Raw genomic sequence first — 20,023 nt, 5'->3', positions numbered from 1 at the left:
TCAAATTTTATACACTGCTAAAAGGGTTTGTTCACTTTTTAAAGCTGAACTTTTTGAGTTACTGCAACCTGAAGCAAAGAAACAACTGTAGCCACGAGATAAAAGAGGCCTTCGCTGTTTTTATTGAAAGGGTCCACCATTATCATGGGTGGGTATCTACTCTTTCTCTCTTACCCTCCAGTCAAAACAGACCATTTGGGGGCAGATGGCAGCGTCTTCACCTGAGCAAAAGGTTCCAGAAGGTTCTGGAAATTGACCTTCCGCAGCTTTCCCAGAGTAATGTTCAACCCGGGCACAGGCGACCTGGTTTGGGCTCTCAGTGTCGGAGGCAATTCCTGTCCAGTTCTTACTTTGCCTTTTTCGCAGGCTGTTTTTCTTCCTGGGGATCTGGGGAGGATGCTGTCTCATACCAGAGTTGCAGAAGGATGATGCTGTGGCACACATGGAGGGAGGCTGAGCTGTAAACTGTCGAGGGATAGGTGTTCCAGGAGAGCTCAATCAGGCCCAGGATAAGCACCCTGAAGCAAAAGGAAGAGAAGCAGCCCAGGGGACCCTTAGCTTCTTGGCAGCGATCACTCAGGCAACCAATGTCAGACTATGCAAAGATGCATTTGCTAAACAAGTGGGGTTCCCTCCCTGCTTCCCCACTTGGAGGAGACACAAACTCTTAAAAATACAGGCAGCTTTTGGATCCAGAACTTTCTCTTTTATTCACCCTCAAGTTGTGCTTCACACCGGCTGTCTCCATGTTTAGATGGATTTTCTGCAAGCAACCTTTTGCATATATAGACCATGTAGTGTAGCAACTTGTGTCTTTAGTTCCGCGTTTATATATTTTGTAAACTGTTTCTCTCCTCCTGCCCTTTCCTTTTAATAACTCACACCATGTGAACTGGGTTGTCGCTTTCTGCGTTTCTGATGTTTCATTACCCGCTGGCTTTACTGAATACAATCTACTCTCAACTGTGTGTATGCAAATCTGTAACCCAGGATACACTCCACACATTGTGATGGAGTGGAATGTAATCCCTGAAAATTTATGCCAGAATCATTGATTTTTGGGAAGCTTCAAGTCATTCACAATTTATGGCAACCCTATCATGGAGTTTTCTTGGCATGAATTGTTCAGAAGGAACTTGCCCTTGCCTCCCTCTGAGGCTGAGAGAATGTGACTTGCCTAAAGTCACTCTGGGTTTTCATAATAAATTAATTCTGTCTTTATGGTGCCACAAAACACTTGGATCATTCACTTAAATCCATTGCTTTGTGTTGTTATTTGCTGTCAAATCAGTGTCTACTTCTGGCAACTCTATGAAGGAGAGACTCCAGGTGCCTGGCCATCAACTGCCCGGCTCAGTTTTACTGACAACAAGATTTAAAAACTCATTCTTACTTCTCATAAATTATATACCAGGGATCTTTCTAGGCTGCAAATAGTTCCTGAAACGGTACAGCAGCTGTTGAATCTTTAAGGTGTATGTGGGGTATCCTCTTTATCCAGGCTTTTGCTATTAATTTTATTTGATGTTAGTTTTTCATTCTCTCCATTTGATTGTTTTGATTTGGCTGTTGGGACTGCTTTAATAAGAATAAAATTGTTTTAAATGCAGTTTAAAGGCATGTTGTTATCCCTGGATTTTTCTTTTTCTTTTGTGATCCTGTGAGCCTTCATTGTAAAGACGTCCATTTAGGTTTTAAAAAGCAAATGTGCAAATATTTCAGGAAGTAAGTAGTTGTGCATCTAGAAATCCCCTTTGTTTGGAAGAAGGGAAGCTCTGAATGCAACTCAGGAGTTCCTGCAGAAGTGTAACTGAGGAGAGAGGGAGCAAAAGGTCTCCCAATAAGAACTGTGCCTTCCCCCATTATATTGTCCTTCAATCCTCACATTTCTAGCATTGCAAAGAATGAGACACTAAAAACCATTCACATCTAGAACTGCTTGGAAGCTGCCTGTCCTTTTCCTTTGGATGCCTAAACAGTATTTCTAAATGCTCAAATGACATTTGCTCACCTAGAAATTTGGGGATTGAATGAAAAATTCATGGTGGGGAGCATAGAACTCTTATGGGGGGGGTGTCTTGATTTTCTGCCTGGAAACAGTGATATGATAAGAGAGGTTATAAATACTGAAAATAAGTAGATAAATGATCATTTATGCCTAATTATAATTCCACAAGCTATATCCACCTGCGCTGCAGCTCACAATGAGATCTTTCTACATAATACATAAACTGGGCTGTAGGAGTTAAATCAGCACATGGCTAGCATGTGAGAATGGACCCTTGCCTCTGTGGCCCAAAGGTACATACCTTAGCAGGTGGGCAAGCTTCTTGGGAGGTGTACACCAGAGCAGGTAGGGCAAAGTGTGGAAATACCAGACGTAGAACTGATAGTGCAAGGAGCGGCTGAAGCAAATGCCGATGAAGTTGGAAGTGAAGAGAGCAAAGACTACCTGTGGCCTTCAGTTAAGGTAAGCTCATACCATGCAGAGGTCAGAAGACATCTTTGTTAACAGTGCTGAGATGAATGCTAGGCTGGCGTCAGCCCTTCCCATTCCAACCCTAAAACCAAGAAGGCTTCAAGATGTTGTCCCCCATCTCTGACGAAAGGATATGATTGGCTGAGAGTGGCTGGGCAGGGGTCTTCCTCTCTGCCGGATCTTTCAGCAGCGACAGGATGCTTTCATCCGATCTACAAGAAGGATAGCAAAGGGAAGCAGAGCTGATTTGAGCCATAAAGAAATATGTCCTTAGGATATCTCATCAAGAAGCTCCTGTTTTATTGACTGTCCCCAGCAGGAGATGAAATTCTGGATAATGTCAACCTGTACCTCAACACTGGACACTCAGGCTCAAGCTTTGTATGTGACTGTTTCCCACTTCCTCTCCAGACTCCCCAATTTGGAGTCATGAAGGAATCCTCTTCTGCTTATACTATCTAGCAGTCCTAAGGCCTTTGTGCTTTCCACTGGAACTGCTCTAGTAGATGGTATTTGCACTGCAAGTTTAAAGGAGATGATTGCATAAACCATCTTCCTCCAACCTGGTGCCCGCCAGATGTTCTGGATTAAAAACCCCACAATTCCTGACCACTAGCCATGCTGGCTAGGCCTGATGGGAGCTACAGTTGAAAACATCTGGAGGGCACCAGCATGGAGAAATCTGCCATAAACCTGTTTCTTTACCATGTAAAATTTATGAACTTTTACATTATTCTTCCTTAGATATTCCACATCATGTTTGTTCTTGAACCATCTGACACAGAGTGATTGAAAAGACATCCAACACAGAGGATAGGTCCACCAATACCTTGGCTATAGTAGCTCAATGAGATCTCCAGAGCAATATCTCTGAAAGCCAGAAAAAAGGTCTTTGTACTCTACACCAGTGGTCCCCAAACTGTGCCCTTTAAGAGAGTTTGGACTGCAGCTCCCAGAAGCCACAGCCACATTGGCCAATAGTCTGGAATTCTGAGAGATGAAGTCCAACATCCCTTGAAGAACACAGTTTGGGGACCACTGCTCTACATGGACATTGCCTGCGCAACCATATGGGAACCAAGATGCTGGACTGTATAGAAGTCTGATTGGGTTCTTCTGACCTTTGTGGGGAAGGTGGGCTCTCAACCCTAGACTTCCTGCTCCAACCCCAACATCTTACATACTACACTAAGCTGACTCTCAGTCAAAGCAGTTACAGTGAAACACAATCCTTTCTGGGATAGGAAGAAGCAAAGACGGATGGCTCCCCAAGGATGCAGAACACCAGGAAGCGAGTCTTAAGACCAATCCCACAAATCCCAAAGGCAAACTCTATCATTAAACCACAGAGTTGGTTTAAAGTTAAAAGTGTAATTAATAAGTTAGTAAGCTAATAATATGTGCCAAAGTCTCATTCATCCATCTTTTCTTGCACTGAACATTGCGGTTTATCAGTACTGGAATGGCCCATGCTAACTCCATGGCTGTGTAGCCTCTCCCTCTCTTTCTGAGGCAAAGTGGAAGACCTGAATTAGAGACTTGTGCCCCTTCTGTATTTCTTTCTCTTAAGCACACGCACGATCCCTCACCTGTGCCACCTGTTGAGTGCAAAGAGCCCTAGGGCGGTCAAGTGGGCAACCAGCAGTGCCAGGTGGAAGGCCCGGTGCTGGAAAACCTCTTCCGGCAAGAATCTCCAATTCACTGTCCACTTGAAGAGAAACTGGCGACCCAGGTCAAAGGAGCGGGTCAGGTACCCAATGGGGTTTGCCACCAAGAAGGGCAATCCCAGAACCACCTATAAGAAAGACCAGGACTTTTAATGCAAACATGGTAATGACTGTTCAGCATCCTGAGCGGTGAGAGTGAAAGCGCTGTATGGGAAACATCATGGAGGAAACAGCCCAAGTAGACATACAGCTGAGTTCTAGATAGATAGGACTCAGCCCAAGCACAACTCAACAGAACTGGAAGGCTTTGGTTGGAGGACAGGAGTTTACATGCCATGTTTTTGCTTGCAACGTTGCCCATCTGCAAGAAATGCCTGTTCCACAACTAAGGGGAACTAGTTCAATTTCATTTCATTTCCACCAAATCCTGGCTAGAAAGCACACGGAAACATAGAAGCTAAGGTCACTATGAGAAGCTTCCCTTATGTCAAAGTCTAACTAGGAGCACTACTGATGAAAACTTACCGCCAATTCCACCCAATGCAAAATATACCAGGTTGAAGCTGGGGGTGCCATTAGGGCAACACAAGACTGTAGGCAGACATATCAAGATCATTTCATGCGCTCTGCTGTGCATTCGTCCAGAAAAGATGTATTATTTTTAGCACTACTACCAGAGAGCAGGATGTATTGTTGCAATGCTAGGCATGCAAGCCACAAACCCATTTTGCTGCTTGAAGATTATGAAAGTTGTGATGCAATGCAGCTGCAAAGAAAACGTGTGCGAGCCCCTCCTTACTACATCCACCTAACATCGCCTTTCTGTCTTTGGGATCATCTGTGCTGCAACTCATCTTTTCCTTGTCCCTGTTTACGAAACCTGTTGCATTCGTTTTTGGCAAGGCTACTCTTCATTGTTTGCAGGCCTGTAACTGAACCTTTTGTGTTCACAGCAAAAAGCTTTTCTCTTGCAAAAAAAGGTCCTTCTTCCAAGCTTTGCCAAGGCAAACTGTCTTCTCCCATCCTTGCTGGGGGAGCAATTTTCTTGCTCCCATCTTCATAAATCATGCTTTCGCCTCCATTTTGGACACAAAATACCAGGGAGAAATACAAATCCCCATATTTGTTTTGAGCAGATAAGCATTATTCCATGAGCAGTATGCAACTGTTACATGCGGAAAAGCTCATGCAATGATGTCCAACTGCATAAAAGCTCTTGCGTATTTGGGGGAAAGGCAGGATATATCAATCCAGTGCATTTTAAAAAGCACCAAATTGTATACTATTGATGCACATCGCTGCCTTCTGTGAAGTCACACCGTTTGTATGTCTTTCCAAATATTTCCTGGTCCAACTAAAAGTTACCTTTCTAAGATATACCCCCTTTAAAAAATACTTTTAAAATTATTGTTAAATAATAGATCAACTATCTCATCCTGGCATAAAAAGAAAGAAAAGAGAAAAATACCTCACATACATTCTTAAGATTAGTAGTTTTCTAAAAAGTGACCACATCAGATGTACAAACCACAATGTGCCCAGCATTTCTCATCAGAGTTTTTCTTGACAAAGTCAAAATATGGAAACTAAGTACCATATAAATTAATTAAAACATTTAAGTTTTTAAATCACCTTTATGGTTCTGTTAGTTTCTCCACTAAAGGAAATATTCTAGATACGCATACACTCCTGAATTAATGACAATCCTTTAAGATCTTTCCATAGTGAGGCAATTTCTAATCTTGCTACCGACACAAAAATATAGTAAGATCTTTATGTAAGAGTTGTTTATGGCCTTACTCTCATCTCTTACCTCCAGGCTATAATCCCTATCACTTGAAGAACTTTCATAGGGTTAACAAGCTTGAGAGAAAGATTTGGAACTGGACATATAAAACACAACATTTGGTTCTCGATGTTGACTAAAGCTCCATTTAAATCTGTAACTTGTGAACAATGTCTAAAAACCATTCAGAGATGGTACCTTACAACTGTACATTTAAGTTATGGTAACGCTGATTTGAAGGGCACATAAAGAGGTTGGCACATGTATTCAACTTTGGTAGAAATGCCCAGATGCAGCAAAATTTTGGTGAGATGTTTTCTCTGTAATCAGTAAAATCATGGACCAAACAGTATTTAGAGAGATCTTGTAGCACTCTTGAGACTAACTGAAAGAAAGAAGTTGCCAAAATGAGCTTTCGAGGACTTAATCCTACTTCCTCAGATACAATTGCTCAGATGACTACTTCCTCAAATGCATCTGAGGAAATAGACTTAAGTCTAGGAAAGCTCATGCTGCCAACTTCTTTCTTTCAGTTAGTCTCAAAGGTGCTTCAAGATCTCTATCTGTATGGATTTTACAGACTAACATGGCTGTATCTTTGAATTCATGGACCAAACAGCTCCTGTTTCACCAGCAATTTGTTTTTTATCCCTTTTTCTCAAAGATTCCTTGCAAATCTTTTTGCTGGAGATGCCATGAATTGAAGCATGGCCTATCTGATCCCAGAGCAAGTGGTCTACCTCTGAGCCGCCCTTCTCCTTACCTGCAAGACTGCACAGATGGCAAGCTTGGGAATAGCACGAAGCAGGCCAAAGCGCCACAGGAGGAGGTAAAGGAGACCTGGCGCAAAGAGCAGAATATTCATTTTCACAGACACAGCCAGGCTGGAGAAGGAGGAGGAGGAGGAGGAGGAGGAGGAGACAACAGAGGTTCATTGGTGCCTGAATAAAGACTGGTGCCCGCACGCCTTGTCTGCTACTATTGCTTTTTAACACTGGTGACAACTTAACACCACACATTGGCCAAGATGCTGCGTTTGTGCATTGCTCTGCACATGTACTCCTGCATCTACCAATCACTCAGAGGCTGCCAGTCCTTAGGAGGATTCTCTCTTACCGGGGGAAGGAGAGACAATTGAAACCACAGAGAAGCAGCTGGTCTCAGCTCAGTTGTGGGGAGAAATGACTCTCAGTGGAGTGCTCCCATCTTTTCCTTCCTCCAGGAGCTGAGAGCAACCAGATCTTCAAGCCCTGAACCACCTCCCGCTTCTCCCTCTGATAAGAAGGAAAAGCAGCAGACCCTCCTGGGGTGGGAGAGCTGGTGAGAAAGGGAGGGTTTTGGACAGAGCACCAGGGCAACGGAATAGCCCTCTGTGCCCTGTCCAAAAGGGGAGTTGCACATGTGTAAGTCACTACCAGGATGCCAATCAAAGTGTTAAACAAAACAGAAGCAATTCTGTCTCCCAGAATGGTTTTACAATCTGCTCTGGATAAACAAGCCTGCAGCTAGATTAAAAAACAAAGAAATGAGAAATTAGTGCTGGGGATGGGCTTAAAGAGAGACTGTGGCTGTATCAGCACAACAGAAACAATCCAGTTTGTCAGCACTTTAATTCCCATAGCTCCATGCTATGGAATCCTGGGAATTGTAGTTTGTTGTGGCACCAGAACTCTCTGACAGAGAAGGCTAAATGTCTCACAAAACTACAGTTCCCAGAATTCCCTAGCATTGAGCCAGGGAAATTAAAGCAGTCCCAAACTGGATTATTTCTGCAGTGTATTTTCGACCAGAGACAGCAAAGTAAGATGAACTGTGAGTTTAGATCTGGAAAGGTTGTGCCAAGGAAATGGGTCCTAAGGGAGGATTTCAAGGGAGTGAGGGAGAAAGCCTTGTTAACAGAGTAAGTTAGACAGAGGTGCAAACAAGCTGAGGATTTGTTGTTGTTCAGGGCCTTCAACTCATTTCTGATTTATGGCGAAACTAAAGCAAACCTATCATGGGGTTTCCTTGGCAAGATTTGTTGAGAGCAGTTATGCTATTGCTTTCCTGAGGCTGAGAGAGTCTGATTTACACAAGGTCACCTAGTGGGTTTTCTTGGCTAAGCCATGGCACTCAAACTACTATGCCATGCTGGCTCAATAAGGGGTACTTACCAATGCATGATATGACCCTAATAGAATAAATATATATAAATAAAGATGGTGCTGGGACTCTTTATGACAAGTCTTAGCTGTATAACTTTACACATACATAGCTACATAGTAGAAGCACTATGGAACCCGCCTAGTGTATTATGAAGATGTGTATTAAAACATTGGCAAGCATAGCCCAATGTGCATTTTGGTCTTTTGATGCACATGGGCAGTTTTTAGTGGGTGTCCTGATGCCTAAATGGTCACTTCACTGCCTCCCTTAGATAACTAATGTCATGGTCACCTGCTGCTGAATATGGATGTTGCAAAATTCCTCAGTTCTATTTCCCACAGAAGTACACCTGCTTATGCACACCTAAATCCCATGCCCAGTTCCAGCTGACAATTACGATGATGATGATGATGATGATGATGATGATGATGATGATGATGATGATGATGTTAATAATACCTGAAGCAGAAGCATCCCCAGGACCATTGCTCCTCCAGGAAGAGGTTGACCGCCAGAAAGAGGATTGCCATGGCAACCGGGTCGTTGAAGAGGCGCAGGACAAAGATGGAGTGGATGCGATAGGAGGCGCAGCACATGAAGAAGAAAACGTAGGGAGGGACCTGCCACAGAGGTGCCAAAGGATAAATCTCACATCGCCTACTAGTGCAGTCACAATGGCAAATGTCTCAACTAGTTTACAAGTGGGTACTTGTAACAACATTTATCACCCCTGTTTCTTGCTGCTATGGAAGGGGCAGCACTATGGCCCCTCTCAAAGGTGGTGGGCAGCTGTGCCAGTGAAGGATCCCAGTCTGTTCAGCCACTGCAAATGCAACTCTGCTCTTCTTTAATGGACACAGTTCTAGCAGAAAATGCAAACATGGTCCTGTATAACCATGAACTTCTTGTTTCCCTTGCCATGAGAGATGAACTGAAAACGTGTAGCCAGAACCTCCTTTCAAATATACAAAAGTGGAGCCATAGAAACCTTAAGAATGAATGCACTGAGGATTAGATAAATGTCTGAATAACACCTACATTTGCAGAATCAAATTAGATTGGCTCTTCCTTAAGATAAAGGCCTGTTCTTTTGGTCTTTTTAAAATTATTATTAATATGTAACATGACACATACACTGAAGGCTCTCTACAGAACACAGCAGGATCTCAGCAATGCCAGCTCCTAGAATTCCTGCCCCTCCATTCCCATGCAAGGCCCTTAGCTTTGTGGCTTCCAGGTTACACAAGTTGCATGTGGGACAAATGTGCTGGCACTGAGTTTCTTATCTACAATGTGAAAAGGAATCTTAAGCCCTTCTGTGACATTGTGTAGCAGCTACTGACCTTATCGGTTCGGTTGTAGATACGGAAGACTAGCAACAGTGTAGTGAGGTAAAGGGCAGCAAAGAGGTACTGGGCCAGGCGGATGTTGGTGCCGCGATCCGTAACGTAATACAGGCCCAGGAAAATGTAAACAAAGCCAGCAGGGTACCTGCAGAAAGAGAGGGAAAGGATGAGAGAACCAAAGGTGAAGTGGAATCATAGAGCTGGAAGGGATCCCAAGGGTCCAACCCCATTCTGCCCTGCAGGAATACACAATCCAAGCATTTCTGAGAGATGGCGATCCAGCCACTGTTTCAAAGTCTCCAAAGAAGGAGACTCTACCACCATTTGAGGCAGCAGCGTCTTCCACTGTCCATAGTCCAGCATGAGATGGAGCCAACCAAGCTCTCCCATGCCCACGAAGCCACTGGTACTTACACAAGGGGCCCCGTGTCTCCCTTCAGTTGCATATAATCCAGGGTCCCATTGACAACACCCTCCACTTCGTCCATGTAGGCTTTCCAGTCAATCTCTGTATCTATGGGAAAGCACAGGAAAAGAGGAATATACGCTTAGTTTGGCTGAGGATTGAGCTTAACAGGAGAGCTCTAACATCATCTGACATAACAACAAACCACACAAAGGTGCGTTTGGTGATTGCTCTTTTTCTTGACATCTTGCTAATACCTGATTCTAAGTTTGGAAGGCTTTCAGTTAATGGGAGGACAGTTGAAGGACATTTCTCTGATGCTTCTAATTTATGATTTTCAGTGAAAAACGTTACTGGAGGCCTTGAGCCCAGAAACCCAGACGCTCTCGGACTCAAAGGCAATGGCAAACCCTCTCTGAGGAAAGTCAAGCCCAAGGTTTTCACGGCCGGCATCCATAGTTTTGGGTGGCTTTTTCGGGCTGTGAGGCCATGTTCTAGAAGACCCACACATCTAGAAAACATTGGAGAATACCTCTCTGAGGAAACTTGCCCAGAAAACCCTGTGATAGGATAGCCTTTGGGTTGCCATAAATTGGAAACAACTTCAAGGCGCACAGCAACAACAAGGCAGAAGGCAAAATGAAAAGAGGGATGGATAGACCTGGGCAGAGCGGTTGAGGATGGAGGGGCTGCTTGGAGGTATCTCCTTCATGGGATCACCGTGAGTCAAAGCTGACTCGAAATCCTGACCCTTGCTTCCCCATTTCCCTCGGAGTGTAGTAGAGTCTCCCTCCTTGGAGGTCTTTAAACAGAGGCTGGATGGCCATCTGTCAAAATGGGGGTGCTTTGATTGAGATTTCCTGCATGGCAGAATGAAGTTGCACTGGATGGCCCTTCTTGGGGTGGTCTCTTCCAACTCTTTGATTCTGTCATCTGGGACCCTCCCCACAAGATGCCCATAAGAAACCATTTTCCATTTGGGGAGGAAGGTGGGATAGAGGCATAACAAGCAAACAACCAGACCTTAGAAACACTGGGGTAGAGTTTATGGTAGGAGGTTAGCTACCCCAAACCGTTTCCCATCCCAAATAATTGGGATACCCATGGCAGCAATCCCTCCAGGTTGAAAACGCTGCTGTGAATGCCAGGTCAGTGAATGGCAAGACGGCTGCCAACCAGGACTTGTTCCTAGATGGACAAGCTGACCTGGCCTGTGTCACAGAGACCGGATTGGAGGGGGTTAGTCTCTCTCCGCCGTGCCTTAGGCTCTCCATACAATGGAAACGGGGTGAAGGCACACAGCCACAGGGCCAGGGCAAGTCACACTCTCTCAGCCTCAGAGGATGGCAATGGTGATCCTGCTCTGGACAAGAAAACCAGAACATACCGGAGCAAATGACAGTGCTTGCCCATAGGGAAACATTGGGCATCCCTTGCCATAGGGGAACATGGGAGAAGACTTCCTTATAGACTGAGAAACAATGCAGAATCCTTGTCCCTAGAGAAACACTGGGACTTCATAGGGGAATATTTGCCCATAGGGAACCACTGGGACTTCCTTTCCCACTGGGATAGACTGGGGAAGACTTGTCCATAGAGAAAGAGTCCCTTGCCATAGGGAAGCCTTGGGGATTCCCTTCCTATAGAGATACATAAGGAGAGACATTAGGCATTCCTTTCCCGTGGGGACACATTGGGAACATTTGCCTGCCAGGAGTCATTGGGGAAGACCTGTCCCTAGGGACCGACTGGGAGCTCCTTGCCCATAGGGCCTCCCTGGGGAAGAAGGCTTGCCTATCGGGTCCGTAGGGCCTCCTTGGGGATCTCCTTCCCTTCCGCTGCCCGAAGGGACTCACAGGGGACCCTCTGGATGACCCAGTGGGAGACGCCGACTTCGGCCAGGCAGAGGCAGGCGGCCACCAGCGGCGTGTAGCGGGGCTCCAGCAGCACCAGGCCCTTCTCCTGCCAGGCGCGCCGGAGGGCCTCCTGCCCGGGATGGCAGCGGGGGCGCCGCGGAGCAGGGCTGGCGGCAGCGGGGCCCAGCCCCAGGGAGCCCTTCCTCCTCGACCAGGGGCCCGGAGCCATCTCGCCCGAGGAGCCTCGGACAGCAGGGCAACCGGCAAAGCGCTCCCCGCCGCCAGGCAGGCCCCGCCAAGGCACTTCCGGCCGCTTCTGACAGGCGGCGCAACAGGCAAAGCGCTCCCCCGCTGCTGCCACGCAGGCCCCGAGAAAGACAGTTCCGGCCTTCACTTCCGGCCGCTTCTGACAGGCGGCGCAACAGGCAAAGCGCTCCCCCGCTGCTGCGACGCAGGCCCCCCAAGGCAGTTCCGGCCCTGACCGCGGGGGAGCGCTTTGGCGGTTGCACCTCCTGTCAGAAACGGGGCCTCAGGCAGAAGCCAAGGGGAAATGGCGCCTCCTCTCCCTGAGGAGATCCCCACACGCCACACTCGCCCACAGTGCCGCCATTACTCCGCTTTATACTGCTCCTTAGACATCCTGGGGTTTTGTGCTTCATTGAGGGGCCACTTAGTACCCTCCTCAGCCTGGGCGCTCTTGGCTTCACTGGACTACAAGACCCAGAATGCCTCAGGAGCATTAAAAACTGGAATCCTGGAGTTGGAAGAGACCCCAAGAAGGGCCCTGATCCAGTCCAACCCCCTTCTTCTGCCATGCAGGAATTCACAATCAAAGCACCCCATTGACAGAGGGGCCCCAGCCGCTGTTTAAACACCTCTAAGGAAGGAGACACCACCAAAATCTCCGAAAGAGTCTCAGGAGCTTCCTCCTAATGTTCAGGTGGAATCTCTTTTCCTGCAGCTTGCATCCATTGCTCCATTGGGTCCTGTTCTCTGGAGCAGCAGAAAACAAGCTTGCTCCCTCCTCAATATGACATCCTTTCAAATATTTAAACAGGGCTATCATATCACCTCTTAACCTTCTCTTCTCCAGGCTAAACATCCCCAGCTCCCTGAGTCGTTCCTCAGAGGGCTTCATGGTCTCCAGACCCTTCACCATTTAGCCCTCCTTTGGACATGCTCCATTTTCTCAACATCCTTGTTAAATTGTGGCGCCCAGAACTGGAGACAATATTATTCCAGGTGGGGCCTGACCAGAGCAGAACAGAGTGGCACTATTACTTCTCTTGATCTAGACACTATACTTCTATTGATGCAGCCTAAAATAGCATTGGCCTTTTTAGCTGCCGCATCACACTGTTCACTCATGTTCAACTTGTGGTCTACTTGGACTCCTAGATCCCTTTCACACGTAGTTTCATTCAGCCATGTGTCCCCCATAATCCTATATCTGTGCATTTTATTTTTCCGCCCTAAGTGCAATACCTTACATTTCTCCGTGTTGAATTTCATTTTGTTAGCTTTGGCCCAGCTTTCTAGTCTATTCAGGTCATTTTGGATCTTGATCCTGTCCTCTGGAGTATTAGCTATTCCTCCTAATAATAATAATAATAATAATAATAATAATGTGTTTATATACCGCTATTCCAGATTAGATCACAGCGGTGTACAGCAAAAAGTGATACAATATAAAAACCCGACATAACACGTATTACCGACAAAATAGTAACAACGTCCCATTAGAAGTTACAAACTATAAAACTTACAGATAATTTGGTGTCATCTGCAAATTTGATAAGTATGCCCCCAATTTTGTCCTCCAAGTCATTGATAAAGATGTGGAATCATGCAGTCTTATAAGAGACCCTCCAAGGCTCAGTGCTATGGATTACTATGCCTCTGACTCCCTGCTTGGCCATGGACTCTCGGTCGCACTCTCTCAGCCTCAGAGAGGAGCAAGGCCAAACCCGCCTCTGAAGAAACCTTTATCATTATTTCATGTTCTTATACAGTATCCCGCCTCTCTTCCAATATGGAGACTCCAGGCAGCGAACAACAAATACAAAACAATACAATATTTAAAAAAGATAGCACCAGTACAACAATATTAAAATATATAAAGGTAACATTTAAAAACCCATTAAACTATTGCCAAGGAAACCCCGTGATAGCCTTGCTTCAGGTTCAAAAAGTAAACCCACTTGGGTAAGTCACACTCTCTCAGCCTCTGATTATTATTATTATTATTATTATTATTTATATAGCGCTGTAGATTTGCACAGCGCTGTACATAAAAACAACAAATATAAAAGAGTAAACCTGCCTATGGCGTACAATCTAAGAAATGACAGGATAATACATATAAAGTACATAGCAATACAGGAAATGGTTCGATAAAACAGGCACCAAAAGATCATCAAATAGCAAGCGACAATTATGCAATGCCTGGGAAGGCTTCTCTGAACAGGATGGTCTTCAACTCAGTTTTGAAGCTGGTTAAAGAAGTGATCAGGGCCCTTGTGTCTCGCGGGGGAAGAAGGTTCCAGGAGTGAGGGGCAGCAAGTGAAAAGGGGTGAATCCGAGATGGGGCAGAGGAAATCCTGGGCTGAGACAGTAGACCTTGACTACCAGAACGGAGGGAACAACGGAGTGGGAAGGTGAGGAGAAAGAAGGTCTGATAAGTAAGGAGGGGCCAGTGCATGGAGGGCTTTGAATGTCGACAGCAGGAGCTTATACTGAATGCGGAAAGGGAGAGGGAGCCAGTGAAGGGATGCCAAGACAGGAGAGATGTGGTCAGAGCGGGGGGTGGAAGTGATCATGCATGCAGCTGAATGCTGGACAGAGATTAAAGGACGGAGGTGAGAAAGAAGAAGCCCAGCCAGGAGGACGTTACAGTAATCTAGTCGTGAGATCACTAAGGCATGGACCAGGATCTTGGCAGTAGAGGCGGAGAGATATGGTCAGATTTTGGCAATGTTGTATAAGAAGAATCTAGAAGCCTTGGCTGTGGTCTGGATCTGAGGGATACACGACAGAGAAGAATCAAAGATGAAACCAAGACTGTGGGCTTGCTGGACTGGTTGAATGGAAATCTTGTCCACAGAGACAGAAAAGGAGTGTTGAAGGGTGGGCTTAGGAGGAAAGACAAGAAGCTCCGTCTTGGACATGTTGAGCTTCCAACGCCGATGGCGCATCCACTGCGAGACAGCTGTGAGGGAAGACGAAACTTGCTGTTCAAGCCTTGGAGAAAGGTCAGGGGTGGAAAGATACAGCTGGGTGTCATCGGCATACAGATGGTAGGAAAAGCCAAAAGAGCTGATGAGTTTTCCTAAGGACAGTGTGTAGAGAGAAAACAGAAGGGGACCCAGAACAGAGCCCTGGGGAACTCCAACAGAGAAGGGAACAGGAGAAGAAGTCTGGCCCCCTGCAAGACAAGTAAGATCTAAACCAGTCGAGAACAGAGTCTGAGAACCTAAGGTCAGAAAGTATGTCAATTAGGAGACAGTGATCAACAGTGTCAAAGGCTGCAGACAGATCAAGAAGGATGAGAACAGAGTAAAGGCCATTAGCCTTGGCCTGTAAAAGGTCATTGGAGATCTTAGTGAGAGCTGTCTCTGTGGAATGCCTTGGGCGGAAACCAGACTGAAAGGGATCGAGAATGGAGTTGGCTTCAAGAAACTCAAGACAGCGAGAATAAACAACCTGTTCCAAAACCTTAGAAAGAGAAGAAGAGAAATTGGACGATAGCTAGACAGAGAAGAGGGGTCAAGAGAAGGTTTTTTCAGAATTGGGGAAATGAGAGCATGTTTGAAGTCTCCATCTGTAGAAATAATCCAAGTTGGCCCCACTTTAATTGCAATGACTATGGAATCCTGGGGACTGTAGTTCTGTGAGACACTGGGCCTAATCTGTCAGAAGCCGCTCTGGTGTCAGAGCAAACTACATATCCCAGGGTTCCCTCTCTTGCATGGAACCAGGGCAGTGAGAGTGGGACTGTTATCCAAGGTTCTTTTCATTTCTTGTTTGAATCAATATGTATTCTGTTTGTTTTGTGCGCCAAAGGCGTGCATGTATTTTATCCCTTTTAACTGATTGTATGTAGAGGGCTGAATAGTAATGAGAATGATCAGAATAGCCCTCAGGGCCTACGTTTCCCGGGGGACCCTTTTCGCCCGCGCACCGCCTCCTCCTCCTCCCGGAAGCGGGGGCCGGAAGTTGCACGTGGTTTGCTGCGGGGCCCAGGCGCCACGTGGGCGGCCCAGAGGGATGGCGCTGCCGGCTTCGAACGCCTCCTACGGGGAGCGGGCCTTCTGGGAGGCTCGGTACGCGGCGGTCGAGGAGGAAGGCAGGGCCCCGCCGCCGGGCGAGTGGTTCGGGGGCCTGGAGCGCTTCGGGGGCCTGCTGAAGGCGGAGCTGAGGCCGGGGGACCGCCTCCTCGTCTTGGGTGGGTCAGCCCCCGTCCTCCTCTCCCCGGACGCGCCCTGCATTCCAAGGCCTTCTCTCCAAGAAGAAGTCCAAAGCCGGGCCTCCTTTCAGGGTGACCAGGCGCGTCCTCTTTTCCCCGGACGCGTCCTACATCCCATCGCCGCCTCCTCCTCCCCAGGAGGCCTTCCGAAATATTCTCCATTCAGGGTAGCCTGCAATAGCCTCCTTTTCCCGGACGCGTCCTCCTTTTCATCCCCTTCTCTCAAAGAGGAATTCCAAAATGGCCTCCATTCAGGGTAGCCAGAAGCGCCCTCCTTTTCCCGGACGCGTCCTCCATTTGGAGCTTCTGTCCAGGAGGCCTTGGAGCAGGGCTGAGGCTGCCTCTCCTCTGCGGAGATGCTTTGGGGCCCAGGACCCTCCCCGCCCCCGAAGCAGGCTGCCTCCTCCGCACTCTTTGGCCCGGAGGAGGAGGAGAGCCCTGCGGCTCAGGCAGCCTTTCAAGGGGCCTCACCTTGAGCAGGGAAGGAGCTTGCTTTCTGCTGCTCCAGAGAATGAATGGCACCCAATGGAGCAATGGATTGGAGAGAAAGGAAAAGAGGTTCCAGCTCAACATGAGGAGGACCTTCCTGGGAGTAAGGGAGTGGAACACAATGGAGAGTGACAGAGTCCCAGGGCATGCTTTGTTGGAGAGTTCCTGCATGGCAGAAGAAAGGGCTGGGGCTGGATCAGGGCCCTTTGGGGGGTCTCTTCCAACTCTAGGATTCTACATCTCTCAAGCCCCATCAGATCCCATCGGATCTTGGAAGCTAAGCAAGGCCAGCCCTAATTTGTGCTTGGATGGGAGACCCCCGCTGAATCCCCTGGGCAAGATAGCGCCTGCATTTCAGAAGAAGGAACTGGCAGAAGCCCCTCTGAGTATTCCTCACCTAACAAAACACGATCAAATTCATGGGGTCACCCCAAGCCGACAGACAGCTGGAAGCACTTGAATACGGACGCATAGGGTGCGCCTGCACTAGAGAAACAGTCCAGTTTGACACCACTTGAACTGCCAGGGCTCCATGCTATACAATCCCGGGATTTGTAGTTTTGTCAGGCACCAGGGCTCTTGGGGAAAGAAGGCTGAAGACCTTGTCAAACTACATAGGATGGCGCTACAGCACTTAAAGCGCTGCCAGACTGCTTTATTGTTTACCTTAGAACAGATGCAGCAAGAGAGGCCAAGGGAGCCGTGGGACTCATTGAACCTTAAAACTAAAATGGAAACGCAAGCAGTGTTTCGTGATCAGATCTTGCATTCGCTTTCAAGAAATCAAATGGTCCCATTCTTTTTTAGTTTAAAGGGTTGAGAAATGCATGTTGCTAAGGCCCCTGGCTCCCCTTCCCCAAAGGGACTGACCTGAACCATAGTGGCTTGATGTTGGAGATCAAGGTTTTTATTCCCCACGCGACCATAGAAACCCACTGGGTGACCTTGGGTGAGTCACACTCTCTCAGCCCAGAAAACCCTGAGACAGATTCACCTTAGGGTTGCCATAAGTCCAAAACGACTTGAGGGCACACAACAGCAAACCTCCCTTAGGTGCAGATGCTGCATCAAATGTCCCCAGGCAGCAATTACTCTGTTCCCTAAAGAGATGATAAAAAGTCTTAGCCTGCATCCGCACTGCAGGAATAATCCAGTTTGACTCCATTTTAACTGCCATGGCTCCATCCGGCAGATTCCTGGGATTTGTAATTATGTCCAGTGCCAGCATTCAATGGCAAGAAGGCTGAAGACCTTGTAAATCCCAGTATTAGGCTGCATCCGCACCTCAGAAACAATCCAGTTTGACAGCACTTGAACTGCTGTGGCTCAGTGTTATGGAATCCTGGGAACTGTAGTTTGTTGTGACACCAGAGCACTCTAACAGAGAAGGATAAGTATCCCACAAACCTACAGATCCCAGGATTCCATAGCATTGAGCCATGGCAGTTAAAACAGTGTCAGATTGCATTATTTCTGCAGTACGGATGCGGCCTGAGAGTCTCGCTCACAGTGACAAGAAGCTGTTGAATTAACGTTGTTGTTGTGTCTCTTGAAATTATTTCTGATGTATGGTGACCCTAAGGCAAAGCTGTCATGGGGTATTCTTGGCAAGATTTGTTCAGAGGAGGTTTGGCCTGCCTTCCCCTGAGAAGGCTGAGAGAGTGTGACTCATTGTCCAAGGTTGCCCAGTGGGCTTCATGGCTATGAATCCCCATCATCTCTAAGCGGTTCAGGCGGAGAGCTCTGGAGGCTACAAAGACACTCTTTGCGGTTCAGCCACCAGAGGGCAGCAGAAGCACATGGTGGATCCATTGCTGCATAGCCCTCAGTGGACAGTCTGGGGGGGGGGGTCTTTGCTGTTGTTTAGCATCAGTCCTTCCATTGCCCAAAGGTCTGAATCCTAGAGCTGGAAGAGACCCCAAGAAGGGCCCTGATCCAGTCCAACCCCCTTCTTCTGCCATGCAGGAACTCTCCATCAAAGCACCCCCATTTTGACAGATGGCCATCCAACCACTGCTTAAAGACAGCCTCCAAAGAAGGAGACACCACTATAATCTCCGAGGAAGAAGTGTGTTCCACTGTCAAACAGCCCTTACTCTCAGGACGTTCCTCCTAATGTTGAGCTGGAATCCCTTTCCCTGTATCTTAAATCCACTCCTCCACTGTGTCCTATTCTCTGGAGCAGCAGAAAACAAGCTTGCTCCCTCCTCAATATGACATCCCTTCAAGTATTTCAACAAGGCTATCATATCACCTCTTAGCCATCTCTTCTCCAGGCACAACATACATGTAAGGCTTTAAAGGTAATACCCAACACTTTGTACTTTGCTGGGAAATAATCCAGTATGACACCACTTTAACACCATGGAAACTAATTGGTAGCTATGCCAATTAGGCTCATAAGGGGAGATACAGGCTTCCAGATAGTCTGGATCTGAAGTGTTGTCTGTTGATGATGATGTTACAGTTTGCCTTGAAGTAATTTCTGACTTATGGTGACCCTATCTCAGTGATGGTGAACCTATGGCACACGTACCAGAGGTGGCACTCAGAGTGCTCTCTGTGGGCACACATGCTATTGCCCTAGCACAGAATTTCTTACTAGAAAGCCAGAGGGACGTGGCACTTTGCAATAAATAAGTGGGGTCCGGGTTGCAGTTTGGGCCCTCGGTCTGTAAAAGGTTCTCCATCTCAAGATTTTCTTGGCAAGATTGTGGCTGCATCCGCAGTGCAGAAATAGCCCACTTTGACACCTCCTGCCATATAATCCGCCCATAGACTCAGGTCCTTTGGTGGACATTTACTCCGGTCGGCTAGAGGCTTTTTCTCCAGCCGCTCCCATATTGTGGAATGACCTGCCGAAAAAGATTTGATAGCGGGATACATTACCCGAATTTAAAACCGCACTGAAGACCAGTCTCTTCCAGGAGGCTTTTTCAGATGATTTTTAAATGTTGAATTTCAGTGATGGATTTTAATGTGAATTGTTTTGAACTGACTGACCTTCTTGTTCAGAGAGGCAGGCATTTGAAAGAGGAGGTTTTAATGCTTGCGTGGCTCAGTGCTTTGAAATCCTGGGAATTGTCATTTGTTGTGGCCCAGAGCGCTCTGACGGAGAAGGCGAGACCTCTCACAAAACGACGTTTCCTAGGATTCTGTCAACTTGAGCTGTTAATGGCAGTTAAAGTGGTGTGAAACTGGATTATTGCTGCAGTGCGGATGCAGCCTTGTTCAGAAGGGGTTTGCCTTTGCTTTCCTCTGAGGCTGAGAGAGTGTGACTTGCCCAAGGTCACCCAATGGATTTCCATGGCCAAGCAGGGATTCGAACCCTGGACTCCAGAGTTGTAGTCCAGCACTCAGACCACTACATTATTCCAGCTTTTT

The 20,023-nt window shown here is 47.1% G+C and overlaps 2 protein-coding genes across 2 annotated transcripts in view; one reads left to right on the top strand and one right to left on the bottom strand.

Moving 5' to 3' along the window:
- Positions 1-100: 100 nt before the first annotated feature.
- On the bottom strand, positions 101-12,295 carry LOC149317836 (dol-P-Man:Man(5)GlcNAc(2)-PP-Dol alpha-1,3-mannosyltransferase-like). The gene is made up of 10 exons (XM_089513243.1): positions 12,285-12,295; positions 11,686-12,197; positions 9,838-9,937; positions 9,421-9,568; positions 8,537-8,697; positions 6,696-6,816; positions 4,069-4,274; positions 2,616-2,691; positions 2,310-2,455; positions 101-518 (listed from the first exon to the last, which is right to left on the bottom strand). Exons 1-10 carry the CDS (start codon positions 12,293-12,295, stop codon positions 347-349), a joined length of 1,653 nt encoding a protein of 550 aa, XP_089369369.1. The 3' UTR covers positions 101-346.
- A 3,648-nt stretch (positions 12,296-15,943) lies between these two features.
- EEF1AKMT4 (EEF1A lysine methyltransferase 4) overlaps positions 15,944-20,023 on the top strand; it is a 28,482-nt gene continuing 24,402 nt past the window's right edge. The window contains exon 1 of the mRNA XM_089508547.1: positions 15,944-16,129. Coding sequence (XP_089364673.1) covers positions 15,952-16,129 — 178 coding nt within the window. The 5' untranslated portion in view covers positions 15,944-15,951. The remainder of the gene's footprint in view (positions 16,130-20,023) is intronic.

This window comes from Sceloporus occidentalis, unplaced genomic scaffold (genome assembly GCF_023333645.1).
Source record: "Sceloporus occidentalis isolate IW3139 unplaced genomic scaffold, rSceOcc1.0.p SCAF_2, whole genome shotgun sequence".
In the NCBI taxonomy this organism is placed as follows: Eukaryota; Metazoa; Chordata; class Lepidosauria; order Squamata; family Phrynosomatidae; genus Sceloporus; species Sceloporus occidentalis.
This window is presented reverse-complemented; position numbering and strand designations above follow the sequence as displayed.